Genomic DNA, 17,866 nt, shown 5'->3' with positions numbered 1-17,866 from the left:
ATCGTGGGAATTCGGATATATATATATATTACAGTAAATGTACTGTTTTTTTTATCACCATAATTTAAGCCATATCATCTTAATGGCCAAATGAAAAGCACCTTAAAAATCATTGTAATATTTGTTATTGCTTTTTTGTGTAACACTCCAGCAACACCATTGCATATATATATTTTTAATATTACATTCACATTCTTCACTGGGACTGTGTTTCTCTTGTGTATCTGTAGGGAGAGAAGAGCAGTGTAGACTGGAAAGATCTGAACTTGGTTCTGCCCTGTTTGGAGTATCATAACAACACCTGGACCTGGCTGGACTTTGCGATGGCTGTCAAGAGAGACAGTCGTAAGGCTCTGGTCGCACAGGTAATTTACTCTCGGTCCCAAACTCAACTTTTTAATACATATGAAAGTGTAGTTGTAGTAGTGTTCAAATACTGTTATACTTCTGTCCCAAAATAAATAGATGATCAAGGAGAAGCTACGGTTGAAACCAGCCTCGGGCTCTGAGTCTCGAGGTAAAGCCACAGATGGGAAAGCTGACAGCAGCCTCCAGCAGCAGGTGGAGGACGAGAAGGCAAGACTTTTGATCGGCTTCAGCACCGCTGACAGGAGCTCCAGTAAAAAGAGCATCTTCAGTCGCCGCAAGTGAAACTCCTTCGCCTAACTGCTGGTATCGAAGCGTTGCTGTACCTTACAGAGTCTCCGTCAGTGGGAGGGGTATATGATAAACAAACCAAGTCTGAGGTCCCTTTCATCTTCACCAGTGGTGCCTTTAAACGTCCGCGCTGGGTGTGGACACGAAAACCAGCACCATGGTCAAGCCATGGCTGCAGGCAATGAGAAGATGAGATTGTCGTTCTACTGTCTAATATGAGTGCTGTACACCTAACGTTGTTTTTCTGTGCTCCTGTTGTGCCATAAATCATTTCAACATGTTTAAATTCACTACACAGAGGATCAAACATCTTTTTCAAGTAAGATAACATCCTTATAGCTCATGACGGTGTCCCACAATTCAACGGTTTATCTCTGTTTTGTGATTCGAGCATTATGACGCCTCTCCTGCTGGATCAGGAGATACTGGTGTATGTTGGGCTGCTGCACAGAAGAAAAATCTGAAATTCACATATACTAGAAACCCATGTTATCCCACCGTTAGTGAATTAGCCCAAAAAAGTCACGCATTTGTCCCCATTTGAGCTCCAGACTAAATTGTACTTGACGTTAGTTTGTTGACCACTGTTTTACTGTACTGTAGTGCAATGCAAAAGCAAATGGACTGAGGATCTTCTGCTTGTGTTTTCGGACATCATGGGAAGCTTCTTGTTTTATGCCATTTTTGCAGCCTGTCTGATTAATGCTTTGTGATTTTTAACACTATGGCACTTTTTACACAAAGTATTTTCTGATATTTTTGTATCTGTGGTTATTTTCTGTATCATTTCAATAATGTCTTCAGACACTGCTGATTTTTTGCTTGTCAGCTCCAAAAGTAAAAGATGTTATTTCAAGCTTGAATGTTTAAAAATGAGCACTATATTTAGATTTTCTTTCCCCCGTTGTGCCAGGCAATGGTCCTAGTGTTGTTCTTTGTACAAATAATGGGAGGTATTAAATGTCACCAAGCATGTAAATTAATATTTGTCAATAAAATAAAAGCAGGCCCCCCCATTGAGCTCTTAGTTATTCATTATATTATTTAAGCAATCAGAAATTATAATGAGTCTTTAAAATAGTTTTAAAGAAATAAAATATTTATTAATTTCAAGTATACAGAAAAGCATGATATGTGTATGATATTATAGTCACGTGTTGCTACCAGAATTTAATATCATTATTTTATCGTTAAGTACATGAATGCAAATACATGGATTCTCCACTGGACATTAGACGCCACTTAAGAGAAAAAAGGTGACGTCGGTAAGCATGAGTTACGTAATCAATCGATTATGACGTCTCTGAAGCATGAAGTTCATTGCAGTAACGTGATCATTGTTTATATGTTCATATTAATGAGTGGGCGGAGCTCCCACATGTGTATCAAAGGTTTGGACATGGAGTAATGTGCTTATTAAAACAGCCGTATTTTGTGTGGAAAAGAAAAAAAAGAGGATATAGATAAATAACAAGGGTTCGTTTTATTTTGACGGACTTTTGTGGGAGAAAAGGTTTGTTTTTAAAGAAGACTGCGAGTGGTTTATTTATTGTTTATAAAATGTGATGGGCGGCGACGGGAGTAAAAATAAGGTAAGAGTGTTTAATACTCTGATAGTCACACCTCACATAACATAATAGTTTGTACATAAACGCAGCGTGTACACAATTACATCGGTCTATCTAAATATTGATTGCCCTTTGCAGTTTCGTGTGACTAAAATAGAGGCTAAAATATCCATTTCATGAGGCAAAATTTAATTCAGATTACATTGACACGTGAGAGGTTCCCAGTGTTCTCATGCGTTATTCAATCAAATATGTTTTAAAAATGGTTTGCAAGAGGTAATTGAATGATGTTAATGACATACTCTTACATTATTGGTATCGATAGTTTTATAAAGAACCTTTAACATCCATTGAACGCCGGATGATATTGATAGTCTACGTAAAATATCTACGCGCAAAGTAATATAACATTACAATCACAGTCACAGATGATCAATTATTAATAATATATATGTAGAAATGTATGAAAATAATGGGGAAAAAACCCTAGGCAACTAGGCCTATATACTTTAATTATAAAATTTGACCCAAAAATGTATTTCACTTACAAAAATGAACATTTTGTTGCATTCAATAACAAAACACTGTTGCTGACACGGTCTGCACTCTGCAGAGTACAATAGTTTATCACATTCACTTTTATATTGTGTTATATAATGCAATGACATACATTTCAAATTTAGCCTAAACCTTTTGGAACCACTACATAGGTTTGAATGCACACCAGCTACTGATCTGTTATGCATTATTTTATCAAGTGTGTGTGGAGTAGTTTCTCAGTGATGTCCTCTTCTCTGCAGGAATCATCATCACCATCACTGGTGAAGAGGAGATCCTTGTCATGTCATCAGGGCTTCCTGTCTCTCTCAGCTCCTCTTGTTCATCACAGTCTATTTAGACGCAGCGCCCAGTGCAGAGAATACACCATCTCTGAGCAATCTCGGCCCTCAGACACAAACCCTGAGGGGCCTCGTCTGGAGTGGACACTGCCAGGCTTTATTTCCATTTTCCTGCCAGAATTCCCACACAGGTTCACTGGACACATGCATTTACAGGTAGCTCTCTGACACTCTGACAAGTCATAAAATCCTTTAAAAATGTGACATAAATCAAATATTAAAAATCATTATTTACTTTCTTCTTCTTGTTCCAAACCCTTATGACTATATTTGCCCTGTGGAAGTTAAAATGATACATTTTGAAAAATGAGGAAAGTCCACAGATGAACCAGTCATACAGGTTTGGAATGGCATAAGTGTGAGTAAATGATTACGTTTAATTTTGTGTGTGAACTATCTCTTGTTTAGCATACTTTTAGTTATTTCAGAAATAATATGCTTTAAAAGAAAATACTTGCGAGAAATATGGTACGAATATTTGGACACTTAATTGTCAACAAATGAAATTAAATGAAAAAGTATCACACTACAAATTTATAGTAATTGCAATTAGTTGAACTTATGAGTGTTTGAAATCTGTGTGTGTGTGTGTGTGTGTGTGTGTGTGTGTGTGTGTGTGTGTGTGTGTGTGTGTGTGTGTGTGTGTGTGTGTGTGTGTGTGTGTGTGTGTGTGTGTGTGTGTGTGTGTGTGTGTGTGTGTGTGTGTGTGTGTGTGTGTGTGTGTGTGTGTGTGTGTGTGTGTGTGTGTGTGTGTGTGTGTGTGTGTGTGTGTGTGTGTGTTTACAAACTTTTAATCGTGATTAATCGCTTTGACTATTATTGAAAACTTTTTTGATTATTATTTAGAATTTTTAGGGGATTTTATCATATTATGCAACATTTATAAAAATTGTATAAGCTATTTTCCCCATTGAAAATAATACACAATTTTGTTCTTATATATTTTTAAACATTGTTTCAATTAAAGCAGTGTGTGTGCGTGTGTCTGCATGTGTAAGTGTGTCTGTTTTGTACTCTTGTGTAACCTCTTCCTTGCTATTTTTTTACTGTATTGTGGCTAAATTATTGATTTTTTTCACACATTTGCAAAAACTTGCTCTGTTACACCAATCAGGCATTACATTATAACCACCTTTCTAATAATGTGTTGGTCCCCCTTTTGCCTTCAAAACAACCCTGACCCGTCGAGGCATGGACTCCACTAGCCCACGCACCCGGCCATCCATGTGATGTAAAAGAAAACGTGATTCATCAGACCAGGCCATCTTCTTCCATTGCTTCGTGGTCTAGTTCTGATGCTCACGTGCCCACACACATTGGTGCTTACAGCGGTAGACTGGGGTCAGAATGAGCATCCTGACTGGTCTGCGGCTACGCAGCCCCACAACAAACTGTTTTGTTTTTTTTGAGCTACAGCATTTTTTTTTTTTTTTTTGCCAGCCTTTGCTCCCCACATGCATTAGTGAGCTGTGGCCACTCGTGACCCTGTCGCCGGTTCACCACTGTTCCTTCCTTGGAGCACTTTTGATAGACACTGACCACTGCAGACCAGGAACACCCCACAAGAGCTGCAGTTTTGGAGATGCTCTGACTCGGTCGTCTAGCCATCACAATTTGGCCCTTGTCAAACTCACTCAAATCCTTAAGCTTGCCCATTTTTCCTGCTTCTAACACATCAACTTTGAGGACAAAATGTTCACTTGCTGCCTAATATATCTCACTAACAGGTGGCGTGATAAAGAGATGATCAGTGTTATTCACGCATTGCTATTGACAACTAAACGGTCATTATTGGGGAATTACTGACTATTAAAATCAGAATGTTGTGACTGAACCAATCAGAATCAAAAATTTCAGAGAGCTGTGTAATAATATTGAATTACACTACAGTTCAGTAATCAAGTACTTTACATGTGCTTTAGTATGGTAGTAAACACATCAAAATAAGTGCACTTCCTTAAAGTCCCAGTGAACCGGAAGTAGCAAGTGAGTTTTCTTCGGTGCTTCGGAGGGTTTTACCTCAGCGCTCCACCTCTCCATCTCTCGCTCACAGCAAACTAACGGTAGAGGGGAGTGGTTACGCATTTTCAAACCTAAGCCGTCAAACTGACATCATCTCAGAAGGAACGCCATTTCCAGACCGGAAGTAATTTTTCAGAATTTGAATAAAGATCACCGTGACAAAGAATTTTTTCTGTGTATTAACTTGCAAGGATTAATTGTTCACCCTAAGACATGTAAATGTGTGTTAACAAAGTAAATAGAGTCCCTTTTGATTTCATGAGGACTTTAAAGCATACCAAAAAATGATCAAAACAATGATTATAACAAATTGTATTTTTTGAAAGTGTACTTAACTGTGTTTAGAAACATAAACACAGTGGCCCTTTATTGTATTATTATTATTATTATTATTATTATTATTATTATTATTATGTTAACTTCAAGTGCAGAAAATTATACTTTAAAGATTTGACCCATGGCATAAGTTCACATTCAATACAATTAAGTGCACTATATCACTGTAAAAAAAAATACAGTACAGTACAATCGACTTGGATGTTTAAATTTTAACATGAATTAAATTATGTTAAACTGACTTTAAAAATAAGTTACATCTTGTATAACAAATAAAAAGAAGTTTAACATTTCTTAACTTATTTTTGATGAGTTAAAACAATGTTAAAACATATGTTGTCATAACTTATTGAACATATTTTTTTACAGTATACTTTTTCACAAGGGGTACCTTTAAATACTTTAAATTCATGTTATTTTCTTTTGTAACTAATGATTCTCTTCTCAGATTGTTGGCTTTATAGCTAAAGGGTCATTTGGTCCAATCCTGAAGGTGAAGGACCTGTCTAAAGATGAGACCTATGCTATTAAGGTGATTGTTTTTTCATGCCTTGTTCTAAATTCTCTTTCATTTTATTTCCTGTTTCCAAATGTGATGTGTTTGTTACACTGCGCCTTCTTCACTGCAGAATGTTTTCTGTCACTGCTGGTTAGGTTTTACCCAAAGCTGATGTTTTGAGACATGGAGTCCTCCAGCAGTCCAAAGAGGAGGTGATAATTCAAGTGAGTCAAACTGCTCCGCTACGCTCTGTGTCGGCTAGGGCTCGTCTGATCTGGTTCTAACCGGGCCAGTGATACATGGACAACATTGACTTCCTCTCAGTCAATGCCCTATAAGCATGCACACATTTCATACATCAGTTGTTTTGTTCATTCCATTAGTACTCTCATATCTTCTCAGCGCTTGCACTCATGTCCATCTCATTTTGTGTTACACTGTTACATTGTAGCGACAAGTCAGGCATCCTTTCCTCCTCAGTCTCCGGGACTGTTGGCAGAGCCAGAGCAATCTCTTCATCAGTGAGTCACACCACATACAAACTCCCTCTCCCTCTTTTTTCCTATGTTTTAAAGCAGGCTTCAAACTGGGGTCTGGGAATCCTCAGGGGGCTTCAAGGGAAAATTTGTGAGAATAAAGATTACAAAATTACTAAATGTATTTCAAAGCCTTTTTTTACATTTTAATTCAATATACAATAATGCAATCATTTTTAGTACACTTACTGAATTTTATTTTTCATTCTGCTTTCTAAAGACTCTTCAGAAATCATGGCTTTAATAGCAATTATTTTATTCTAACAAAAAATTTAAGGGGCTTTATGTAGAATTCAAAAACCCTTGTTATTAGTGACACTTGTGGCTGGTAAGTGAACTACAGCTAGCAACTAAAAGTGAAAATTAGCCCATGATTTACTCGCCATCATGTCATCCTAGGTGTTTATGACATTCTTCTTTCAGACAAATACAATCAGAGATATATATTTAAAAAAATGTCCTGGCTCTTCCGAGATTTATAATGGCAGTGAATGGCTATTTCTGTTTTGAAGTCCATAAAAGTACATCTGTCCATCATAAGATATCCACACGGCTCTGGGGTATAATAAGGGCTGTTAAGGGTTAACAGTTTATGACCCAAGACCAGTAGGGAAAAATGTAGATCAAGAGTCAGGAGTGCAATTTATTAAAGACAAATTTACTGAAGAATATTTGCAGTTTCGTAGGCCACACTCCCTCTCTCCCCATCTCGTCGCCCCACCTATCGTACATACCCCATCAGTTATACTGTTTTCAAGGTCTATCCACGTCATTACTAAGGTGGAGGATTCTGACTAGCTCAGAGAAAATTAACAGTCATGCTAAATTTCCACACATTGTCAGTAAATCAGATGGCACGTGTTAAAGCAGCAGTTGGCAACTTTTGCTCTCGGGGTCCCCCTACAGTTGGGAAAAAATAATGTCCTCAACTACTGTCGTAAGATCTGTCATCCTACAACAGGGGATGCCATCGCGCGTGCATTTGTTGACATGACAACCCTGATAGCCCTGAACTAGTGATGCGCGGGTCGTCTCATAACCCGCGGACCCGGTATGTCTATTTAATGGTCGCGGGTTGCGGGGCGGGTTGTAAAAATATATACAGTGGTGCGGGGCGGGCCAAATAACTTCATAAAAGTGTCCCGCGGGTTGGTGCAGCACTAACAGTTGAACACAGGAGGAGGAGTTCACATGCAGGTGTTCTTCTGGCGTCGCGTGTGAAATGTCTTCATCCCAGGTACAGTCAGTGGCATATGTTTCAGCATGTCATATGAATATAATTTCATGGGTTTTATTTTTTTCAAACGCTAAATAATCACGATGCTCACGTTTACAAGTCAGCGTCATTTACATTTACATTTACATTTATGCATTTAGCAGACGCTTTTATCCAAAGCGACTTACAACTCAGGAGAACAGGAAGCATTACAGTAGTCTATTGGTTACCGTTTTACAGAATCTATATGATACTTCAGTTCAATGTTTGAGTGGTAGGTAATCACCGTAACAAGCAGGACAGCATCGGTCGGGCACGCCTCCTTCAGCTCACGCCGACGAGCAAACGCTGGTCACAGTTTGATCCTCGTCATGCCTTTAATCCCATCACTTTTTCGTTTCGTCTTATTGCTTTCCTCCAACAAAACCTTTTCTTTCTTATTTGTCTCTGCTGCTTCGGACATGACTATATTATCCGACGAAAAAAGTTGGGCTCGCACGTCCGAATTTAAGGAAGTGTGGGTGTTGGTGGAAGTGACGTATATGCCGTAAATCAGTCGAATTTTGTAGTTCTTTTTTTTCTCGGGTTACTACCCGAAACCCGAAGTTTAAAAGTACGATTACAAACGATACAGACCCCATCAGGCTATGGCAGACGTGTCATTCAACCTATTGTAAGTCGATGTATCATCACAAGAGTCTTGAAAATATATTATGAAGGTTGAAAAGTTACCTAGTGCTGCTTTAAGTCTTTCATCCCGGAATTAGACCCGTAGTGACCTTCCAGATCTGGAGCAGGCGCAAGCTCTTCCAGAACAACAAGTCCACCCATCTCTTTGGATGCCCATTCTCAACACTGATCTGTAACATAGAATATTGCACACGTACAAAGATACACAGTCTCTCCAAGGTTGGAGCTGATTAAGCTCCAGTTCTGACCAGAAACTTTCCCGAAACATACTGATAACGCGTGCTTTCTCTCAGTGAGAGGTACAGACATTAGTTCAGGCAATATTCATCTTGATTCTTTAGTGTTTCAGTAAAAGGAAATATAAAATGAATAAAATACAATAAATTAAATGAAAGACTATTGATCAAGTGAAATCATAACTGTAAAATATCATAAAAAATCATTATAATAATAATATAGGATAAATATTGATTAAGTCTTTGATTATGAATTTAATTAGGCATTATATATACAGGTCCTTCTAAAAAAATTAGCATATTGTGATAATGTTCATTATTTTCCATAATGTAATGAAAAAAAATAAACTTTGATATATTTTAGATTCATTGCACACCAACTGAAATATTTCAGGTCTTTTATTGTTTTAATACTGATGATTTTGGCATACAGCTCACGAAAACCCCAAATTCCTATCTCAAAAAATTAGCATATTTCATCCGACCAATAAAAGAAAAGTGTTTTTAATACAAAAAAATAATTATGTTCAGTTATGCACTCAATACTTGGTCGGGAATCCTTTTGCAGAAATGACTGCTTCAATGCGGCGTGGCATGGAGGCGATCAGCCTGTGGCACTGCTGAGGTGTTATGGAGGCCCAGGATGCTTCGATAGCGGCCTTAAGCTCATCCAGAGTGTTGGGTCTTGCATCTCTCAACTTTCTCTTCACAATATCCCACAGATTCTCTATGGGGTTCAGGTCAGGAGAGTTGGCAGGCCAGTTGAGCACAGTAATACCAGCAGTCATTTCTGCAAAAGGATTCCCGACCAAGTATTGAGTGCATAACTGAACATAATTATTTGAAGGTTGACTTTTTTTTGTATTAAAAACACTTTTCTTTCATTGGTCGGATGAAATATGCTAATTTTTTGAGATTTTTTGAGTTTTAATGAGCTGTATGCCAAAATCATCAGTATTAAAACAATAAAAGACCTGAAATATTTCAGTTGGTGTGCAATGAATCTAAAATATATGAAAGTTTAATTTTTTTCATTACATTATGGAAAATAATGAACTTTATCACAATATGCAAAAAAATGTTGTATTGAATGCTTATAAGGACCTGTATAAGCATTCAATACTAACAGTCTCTAACTTTCGCCAATATGGATCAGTCATTTTTGATTACATCACATTGCACTGCAGCTTCTCAGATTTTCTGTCTAATCAAATGCCCTCTAGAATCTAAAGTGTCCGCCCCCTACACTATATATAGACACTAAAGCTGAATGGTTCACTTGTTCATACATAGTGCACTATATAGGGGATAGGGAATAATTCAGACAGTGTTAATATGCTTTCTATTAGGAGTCTGGTTTCACGTTAGTGTCATGCAAACTGCCACAGCGTACACATAGTCTACTCCGGTCATGATGTTTATGTTTATGTTTATTATTTATTTGACACCATGTCCAAGTACATTAATCTTACAAGAGAAAAGATGCTTCACACCAGATTTAGCTACAGCTATGTAGCTATCCATTCCATGATAACACAAAGCGGATCATATGAATTGGCGCAGACTACAAAACATATCCGATCCTTTAAATTCTGTACAGATTGCTATTTTTTTAGAGCAATGGAGGAGATAAGGAGGAGACGCAGTTAGATTTTAGGAGGAAACCATGGCTTTTCCAAGTTGGGATATAAACTAAACGCTATTGGCTATTTTAAAAAGGGGGAGGAGCCACTCAATATGTCCCGCCCTGTCTTCCTGTTTCTATGGAAATTACGTCAACACATTGAATAATGCTGCATGTTTCAATTAGGGTTGGGCCGATAGATGCCATCGCCTGACAGACATCACGATGTTGAGTCGGCATCGTGATTTCCCCGACCCAGCCCCCCTCAAATAATGAATCAATGCACTTCAGTGGAACTTTAATGCTCGTGCTTGCACTCCTGCACTGCACACACTCTGAACGTGACTCAAGGTCATGTGTCATTTAACGGATGAGATGCTCTCGTGAGTGTGCGTAAACGTCTCATCCTTTTAATTTTCCTGGCAAAAAAAATGTCCCTAGCTCTTCACATAATAATCAGTCTACAGGCTTTCATAGACAACCTTTAGGTCGAGTTTTTTAGGTTTGTTACAAGCTGTTCACACATTGACAATAAAAAAATTACCACATGAAAATTCCTACATATAGCCCTTTAAGTGTTTTATTTTTCCTTTCTATAACAGTCATCTTTATAGCTTGCTCACTAAGGGATTTATTGTCTGTGCTATACACTGTAAAAAAAATGTGGTTGGTTTTTGTTGGTTTAACTTTAAAAAGTAATTAACCTGGTTGCCTTCATTTTGAGTTTATTGAAATTAAAAATTTGAGTTGATACAATGAAGGAAATTTGTTTAATAAATAGAAACTCCAATGTCCAATGTGTCCAATTGTATCTGAACCACATAAAAAAATTTGATAAATCATGAAAATATAACTATTTGGCATGTTTCACTGCGTCATCAGAAATAAAACACACACAATTACCCAATATGCTTACAAAATCTTTTAATAATATTTTAAGAAAGGTTGTCGAATCTCAAAAAATTGTCATTGTATTAACTCAAAATTTTAATTTCAATGAACTCAAAATTTTAAGGCAACCAGGTAACTTTTTTTCTAAATAATTTTTTACAGTGTACAAATACATTTTTATTACATTTAAAATGTTTCTCTTCAGGTTTAACATCTAACTGTACTCGATATAAAATGCATATACATATGTATTTAAAAGTTTTACCTGTTTACTGCATATAAGACATTTTCCAGATATATTACGAATGGCCAATACTTTTATTTGATTTTGTCCTTTTCCATGTGATTTATCTGTTTCGTTCAATGTATTTTTTTTTTCTAAAGCCTTTCCCCATATGTTCTTCCCTCCACATCCATTCGCCAGCTAGGACAAGCTATGAGACTCAATCATTGTGTTTTGTCTTCTTCCTTTCCGAAGTCCTCCGTGACCCTGTGACAGAGTGAAATTGTGTCACTGGCTTGTGATTATACTCAAAAATACTGCTTCAGTTCATATCATGCTTGAATGAAGTCCACTTATATCTGCAAGATGGTGGCCTCAAGGTCAGGCCACTCAGTCTACTGTGACATTGTCTTTCTCATCTGTTCTGTTTTCTCTCACTCCTGTGTTTGTCTTCAGTGTGTGATTACTACAGCGCTGGAGACCTGTATACTTACTGGACACTGAAGGGCTGCTTTGATGAGAGAGATGTTCAGGTGTTTGCTGCTGAATTGGGCTCTGCCTTGGGTGGGTGTTTTTAGATTTATAATGTATAGAACACTTTAAATGCTTTTCATTTGTATTAAAAAGATTAAATATGTTTAGTCCAGCCATTTTCACTCACAGCTGTATCAATGACAGTCAAAGTAATATGCTACAACACCTTTTTCATTTCCAGGATTTTTGCATGACTTTGGAATAATTCATAGGGATGTGAAGGTATTACAATTATCATCCAGTACTTTTTTATTTAGTTTGACTGCTGTGTTTTTATCATCCAGTACTTTTTTTTATTTAGTTTGACTGCTGTGTTTATGTATTCTGGTGTCAAACACGAACAAGGATTATTCAAATGTTTATGATATGACTGCTTTGTGTTGAACAATACACCTTACATATAAATAAATTATTGAAGTTGAAAAAAGTTTGTGTTCAGCCCTATAAAATGCTCTAAGAAAAAACTTATTTTTTCTTAAACAGATGGAGAACATCCTTTTAACTGATAAAGGTAAAGTTAATCCAGACTGCAGCATTATGGGAAACATCCGTGACAGACAGACACAGACAGACAGACAGACAGACAGACAGACAGACAGATGTGTCTTTGGATTGTTTCCAGCAGTCAATCCCAACTCTTTAAGCTTTTGGTAAAGGGACTTCTGGAATAGGAATATTAATGCTGTCTCATTTAGGTCACCTCCGCTTGACTGATTTTGGGCTGTCTCGTCGCCTTGAGCGTGGGGATAGAGCATTTACTATCTGTGGAACAATACAGTACATGGGTGAGGTTGGAATCTGAACTGCACTTGTTTTAAATAGGACAGGATTTCCATAGTAAGACTTGTTTACCAAGTATACCTGGCAGTAACTAAAGACGTGTATAGCTCTAAGCAACTGAGCTATTTCTCTAAAAATGGATATTTAATTACATTATCTGGTCATTAAACAGCTCCTGAAGTCCTGAGCGGGGGCCCGTACAGCCATGCTGCAGACTGGTGGTCTCTTGGTACTCTGATCTACGCTTTAGCCACTGGAGGGGTAAGACAAGGCGGTAGTAAGATGAGCATTGTACTTAATGGATGATCACAAAATGTATACATACAATTTGCAGAGCTCTGTGATGTGTAGAAAGTGTAATGGGCTGATACAGATCGTCTAAGCCTTTTCTGTATTATTTTGATTTTTTTAGTTTCCTTTGCCTGCAGAAGCAGACCACTGTATTATGATGACCAGGGTCAGTGAGTATCCATATGTCATGCCTGCAAACCTCAGTCCAGCTCTGGCCTTCCTGCTCATAGAGGTGACATCCATTATGATTATATACAGTATATGTTGCATTATTTTTGCATTATGTATAAGACATATAAAGGCACAGATCAGGCATAACATTATGACCTTCCTAATATTTTGTTGGTCCCCCTTTTGCTGCCAAAACTGCCCTGACCCATCGAGGCATGGACTTCACTAGACCCAGTTGTGAGGTGGGGCCTTCATGGATCTGACTTGTTTGTTCAGCGCATCCCACAGATGCTCGATTGGGTCTGGGGAATTTGAAGGCCAGTTCCACACCTCAAACTTGTTGTAGTGCTCCTGAAACCGCTCATGAACCATTTCTTCTTTGTGGTAGAGGAAATTATCCTACTGCACAGCCACCAGGCAATACCGTTTCCATGAAAGGGAACATCCATGTGGATGTTACTTTGACATGTACAACTTACCTAAGCATTGTTGCAGACCAACAATGCTTAGGTAAGTTGTACATGTCAAAGTAACATCCACATGGATGGCAGGACCCAATGTTTCCAGGCAGAACATTTCCTTCGCCGGTTTGCCTTCTTCCCATAGTGCATGGTGCCATGTGTTCCAGAGGTAAGCGACGCACTCGGCCACGTGATGTAAAATAAAATGTGATTCATCAGACCAGGCCAGCTTCTTCCATTGCTCCGTGGTCCAGTTCTGATGCTCACTTGCCCACTGTTTGCCTTTTCAACGGTGGACAGTAGTCAGCTCGGGCACCCAGACTGGTCTGCGGCTATGCAGCCCCATACACAACAAACTGCGATGCACTGTGTATTCTGACACCTTTCTTTCAGAGCCAGCATTAACTTCTTGAGTAATTTGAGCTACAGTAGCTCATCTGTTTCATTGGCCCACACAGGCCAGCCTTTGCTCCCCACGTGCATCAGTGAGCCATGACCATGTTGCCGGTTCACCACTGTTCCTTCCTTGGACCACTTTTGATAGATACTGACCACTGCAGACCAGGAACACCCCACAAGAGCTGCAGTTTTGGAGATGCTCTGACCCAGTCATCTAGCCGTCACAATCTGGATCTTGTCAAACTCACTCAAATCCTTACTTTTGGCCATTTTTTCCACTAACAGGTACCATGATGAAGAGATAATCTGTTATTCACATCATCTGTCAGTGGTCATAATGTTATGCCTGATTGGTGGATATATAAAATGTTAATATAGCCTAATGGAAATAACATATATTTTATGTTGAGGTTGAAGATATAATTTATGGGTAATTCATGCTGAAAATGTATATTAAAAATACTGTACACTTGCAGATTTATATGAATTTCTTTTCATTTTAATTCTACTTAAAGGGGTACTTCAGCGCTGGGAAGATGAATCTGTATTTAAACTGGGTCATCAATGTAGTAGAAATGTGAAATTATTTTTGAATGTGGTGCCTTCTAGACTGAGAAAAGACAGAAAATGTATTTTTGTCTCATGGGGATGAAAGACTACAATTCCCAGAATGCTTCGCTGCCCTGTGAGGCCATTCCTAAAGCCACCTACTGGATTACTGTGACTGAGTTGAAGAAGACACTACAATTAATAACTGAATATTTAAATCTGTTAAATATAATGAGTATCACAGCACTGAGCACTAACTGGAGGAGTCAGATAAATGAGCTGAATGAGCTGAGGTAATCGCGACTACACTCGCGGCATACATTCACAACGCAAGTTCAGTCTGGCGCGTTTCAGTTTGTGCCTTTGCAAGCTTAACTTTCATAGAAATTAATTTGAGAAGTTAAAAGACTTACATTGCTCACCATAGCTCTGTTTAAATGAGTGCCTGCAGGAGCTGAGCTGTGAGTGTGATCTCCATCCCCCATGCACGAGTTCAAAACATGCGGAAATGGCTCCCTCTGCTGGCTGTAGTCTTTAGCCTTTGGCCAAACATTCCTCCTATGAAGCAAATATCGTCAATTTCCATCATAGGAGGAATTTTTCCAGAAATAAAATCCATAAATCTCTTGTCTCAGGGGGATATGAGAGGGGAAAGCACAATCATTTGAATATAATCCAGGATTTCTACTGATACAAAGCCATATGCTAATCGCTGAAGTAACCCTTTAAAATTACAATTTTGTTTGCTACTTCATTTCATTTCTGTTTACTAGTTCAAATCAAATTCAGGAACTGAATTGGAATATTCAGAAATGCTCAATTCAGTTGTGAATGATGTGCAACCCTGTTGTTTTTGCACATACTCAAGCCAAAACACAACTGCTAAAACACTTTGACTTTGTCTGAATGTAGCTTCTATGCAAGATCCCCACGCGTCGCTTACGGTGCCTGGAGCACTTCCAAAGCCAGAAGTTTTTCCACGGCATATCCTTTGATTCCCAGCTGCTGGAGAAATGTCCCATCAAGCCAATCCTCGAGCTGAAGAATCATCCTGACCGATTGGAAAGGTCGATGCGAGGTTTATCATCAGATCTGCTTTTTGAGAATTTTGAGTGTGACCTGCTGAACTTTTCATCGGCCCCTGTGGATTTGCCTCCTACCTTGATGAAAATTGAGGTAGATGAAGACACAGCTGAGACAGAAACAAAAGCATCAGGAACCAGTTCTCCATGAAAGCATAAAATTAACAAACTTTGTTTTCTCTGTAACATGCAATGTTTTGCCAAAGATGAGATCAAATTTTACAGTATTTTTTGATAATTCATCCACATAAAGCACAAACAAATCAATCTGACTAGCCACTCATTAACAAGTATTACTACTGAGTTGGTTTAGACTTAATAAAAAATGTATTAGATATTTAACCTCACTTTTGAAAGCTTAATTTTGCCTTCACTAATTAAGTATTTTTATAATATAAGAACTGCTGGGTCTTGTTCATAATTTCCTGTGTACTGTATAAACATACTGTATCTTCACACTTAAATGTAATTTATATATTTATAGCAGTTACAGTGCTACCGTGTTTACTGGGACACCATATGTGTGATAATCTATTAAATAAAACTCCTCATGCTTGCATATAAGTATACTGTGATATTGTTTGTGAGTACATTTTTAGACACAATATTCAGTTACAGAATCGACTTGTGTGCATCTTCCTGCAACACTGCAAAACTGTTTAAATCCGTGTTTTTGAATGGATCGGTTGAGTTAATGAGTCAGTAGCTCACATAAAAATGGTCTGCGTCCTAAAAAAAAGCCTATGTTATAGTATGGATGTGTGTAGTATGAATTTAATCTGGACGTACTACATTCGCCATGTTGTCATTACCATGTGATCTACCAGCATAAATTACGTCTCTTCACTGTCATTCATAAATCCTCTCCTGTGGCCTCATGGGATAGTAAAGTGTCCATCATATGCACACAGAATCTAAGCAGAAGTAGGTCATCCCGGTATTTTTTCCTACTCTTTTACGAGTAATGTAAATTAACCATACTTATTTTGTCACACACTCCTTTTTGCCTACTATATAGTAGGGAAGTATGCAATTTTGGATGCAGCCAGTTAAGGCTGCATGCATCCAAAACTAGGCAGCTGACTTGTTGCTTCACTGCCCTAACAGGCAATGACTTTGCAGGCGGAAAAAGGTACCTCACAAAATGGTTTCTGAGACTTCTGTGGCATTGAAATATTACAACTTCATTAAATAATGTTATGAAATTTGATTTTTGGGAAAAATAAGACATTTTAGAAAATTTAAACATGAAACTAAACCACCAGTAGGTGGCAGCAGGTGAGTCTTAATGAGCGAGTTATTCATTCAACCGATTCATTCAAACACTGAATCATTCAGTAATGCAGCATAACTTTTTAATGAGCTACATTTAATGAGTTTTGGTGAAAACTAAGCAAATATTTAACTACTACAATAGTAATTTCCTGGCTAAAAAATGACATAAAAAGTGGAAAACGTTGGTCAATTACACACACTGACCACCAACAAGAGAAATTATATAGCTTATAGCTTTCAAATCGCTCTCCCGATAGTTTGGTGTCATAAACCGAAAAGCTGCAATTTCGATGTGTTAAAGCATCCAGATTTGTAGCCATGTTAATAATGTTTGCAAGAAACCAAACCATTTGTAAATCCGTCAAGATTTCAGCGAGATAAGAGTATTTATGTTCGTACAGATCAATCACCTTACATCAGGTTCCACAGAGCCCAACAGAAAGTTTGCCTGTGACAAGATGGCCGCCGGTGATGACTCCGCCGTAACACATTTAGCCTTTATGTTCACAGTGCCGCTTCATGCCCAATGAATCTATGTTTTGTTTGAATTGGTTTGGGAATGACTTAATGAGACTCAAAAACACAGTAACCTGCCATCTACTTGTATCAACAATCTGTATCAGTGTAATCTCCAGAAAGAAGCACTGAAAAATTAACACTAGGCCTATTGCACGAGCAGAGTGAAACAAATAGAGACCATTCCCATTCATTGTTGTTGAACTAACGTTCACTCTCGTTTGTATTGTGCTTGCCTATTGGATATAATAAACTAAAACTCATCGAGGGACAAGTTAGCTTTTGGGAACAAAACGAATTATAAACCTACAGACACTGAGGTACAGGTTAAGACGTGTAGTAGCTGCACCATAGTAAAATGACATACTGTATAGGCATGTACAATGAAACAACCTATGCAATACACATGTG

General features: G+C 38.0%; 2 protein-coding genes across 5 annotated transcripts in view; both read left to right on the top strand.

The window, feature by feature from the left end:
* LOC137084702 (bridge-like lipid transfer protein family member 2) overlaps positions 1–1,669 on the top strand; it is a 33,618-nt gene extending 31,949 nt beyond the window's left edge. For all 4 annotated transcript variants that reach the window (XM_067451093.1, XM_067451092.1, XM_067451094.1 and 1 more), the window contains 2 exons: positions 231–365; positions 466–1,669. In XM_067451093.1, the coding sequence (XP_067307194.1) occupies positions 231–365; positions 466–651 (321 nt within the window). In that variant the 3' untranslated portion in view covers positions 652–1,669. The remainder of the gene's footprint in view (positions 1–230; positions 366–465) is intronic.
* Positions 1,670–2,029: 360 nt separating this feature from the next.
* On the top strand, positions 2,030–16,177 carry rskra (ribosomal protein S6 kinase related a). The gene is made up of 12 exons (XM_067451828.1): positions 2,030–2,249; positions 3,026–3,280; positions 5,931–6,014; positions 6,137–6,205; positions 6,433–6,502; positions 11,854–11,961; positions 12,113–12,153; positions 12,415–12,442; positions 12,627–12,716; positions 12,884–12,972; positions 13,124–13,234; positions 15,495–16,177. Exons 1-12 carry the CDS (start codon positions 2,223–2,225, stop codon positions 15,813–15,815), a joined length of 1,293 nt encoding a protein of 430 aa, XP_067307929.1. The 5' UTR covers positions 2,030–2,222; the 3' UTR covers positions 15,816–16,177.
* The last annotated feature ends 1,689 nt before the right edge of the window (positions 16,178–17,866 follow it).

Source organism: Pseudorasbora parva, chromosome 8, assembly GCF_024679245.1.
Source record: "Pseudorasbora parva isolate DD20220531a chromosome 8, ASM2467924v1, whole genome shotgun sequence".
Lineage (NCBI taxonomy): Eukaryota > Metazoa > Chordata > Actinopteri > Cypriniformes > Gobionidae > Pseudorasbora > Pseudorasbora parva.
This window is presented reverse-complemented; position numbering and strand designations above follow the sequence as displayed.

Coding starts and splice junctions, on each gene's coding strand:
- rskra (XM_067451828.1), top strand. CDS start 2,223: ATGGGCGGCGACGGGAGTAAAAATAAG. Junction 2,250..3,025: donor GCGACGGGAGTAAAAATAAG/GTAAGAGTGTTT, acceptor TCTTCTCTGCAG/GAATCATCATCACCATCACT. Junction 13,235..15,494: donor TGGCCTTCCTGCTCATAGAG/GTGACATCCATT, acceptor GTCTGAATGTAG/CTTCTATGCAAGATCCCCAC.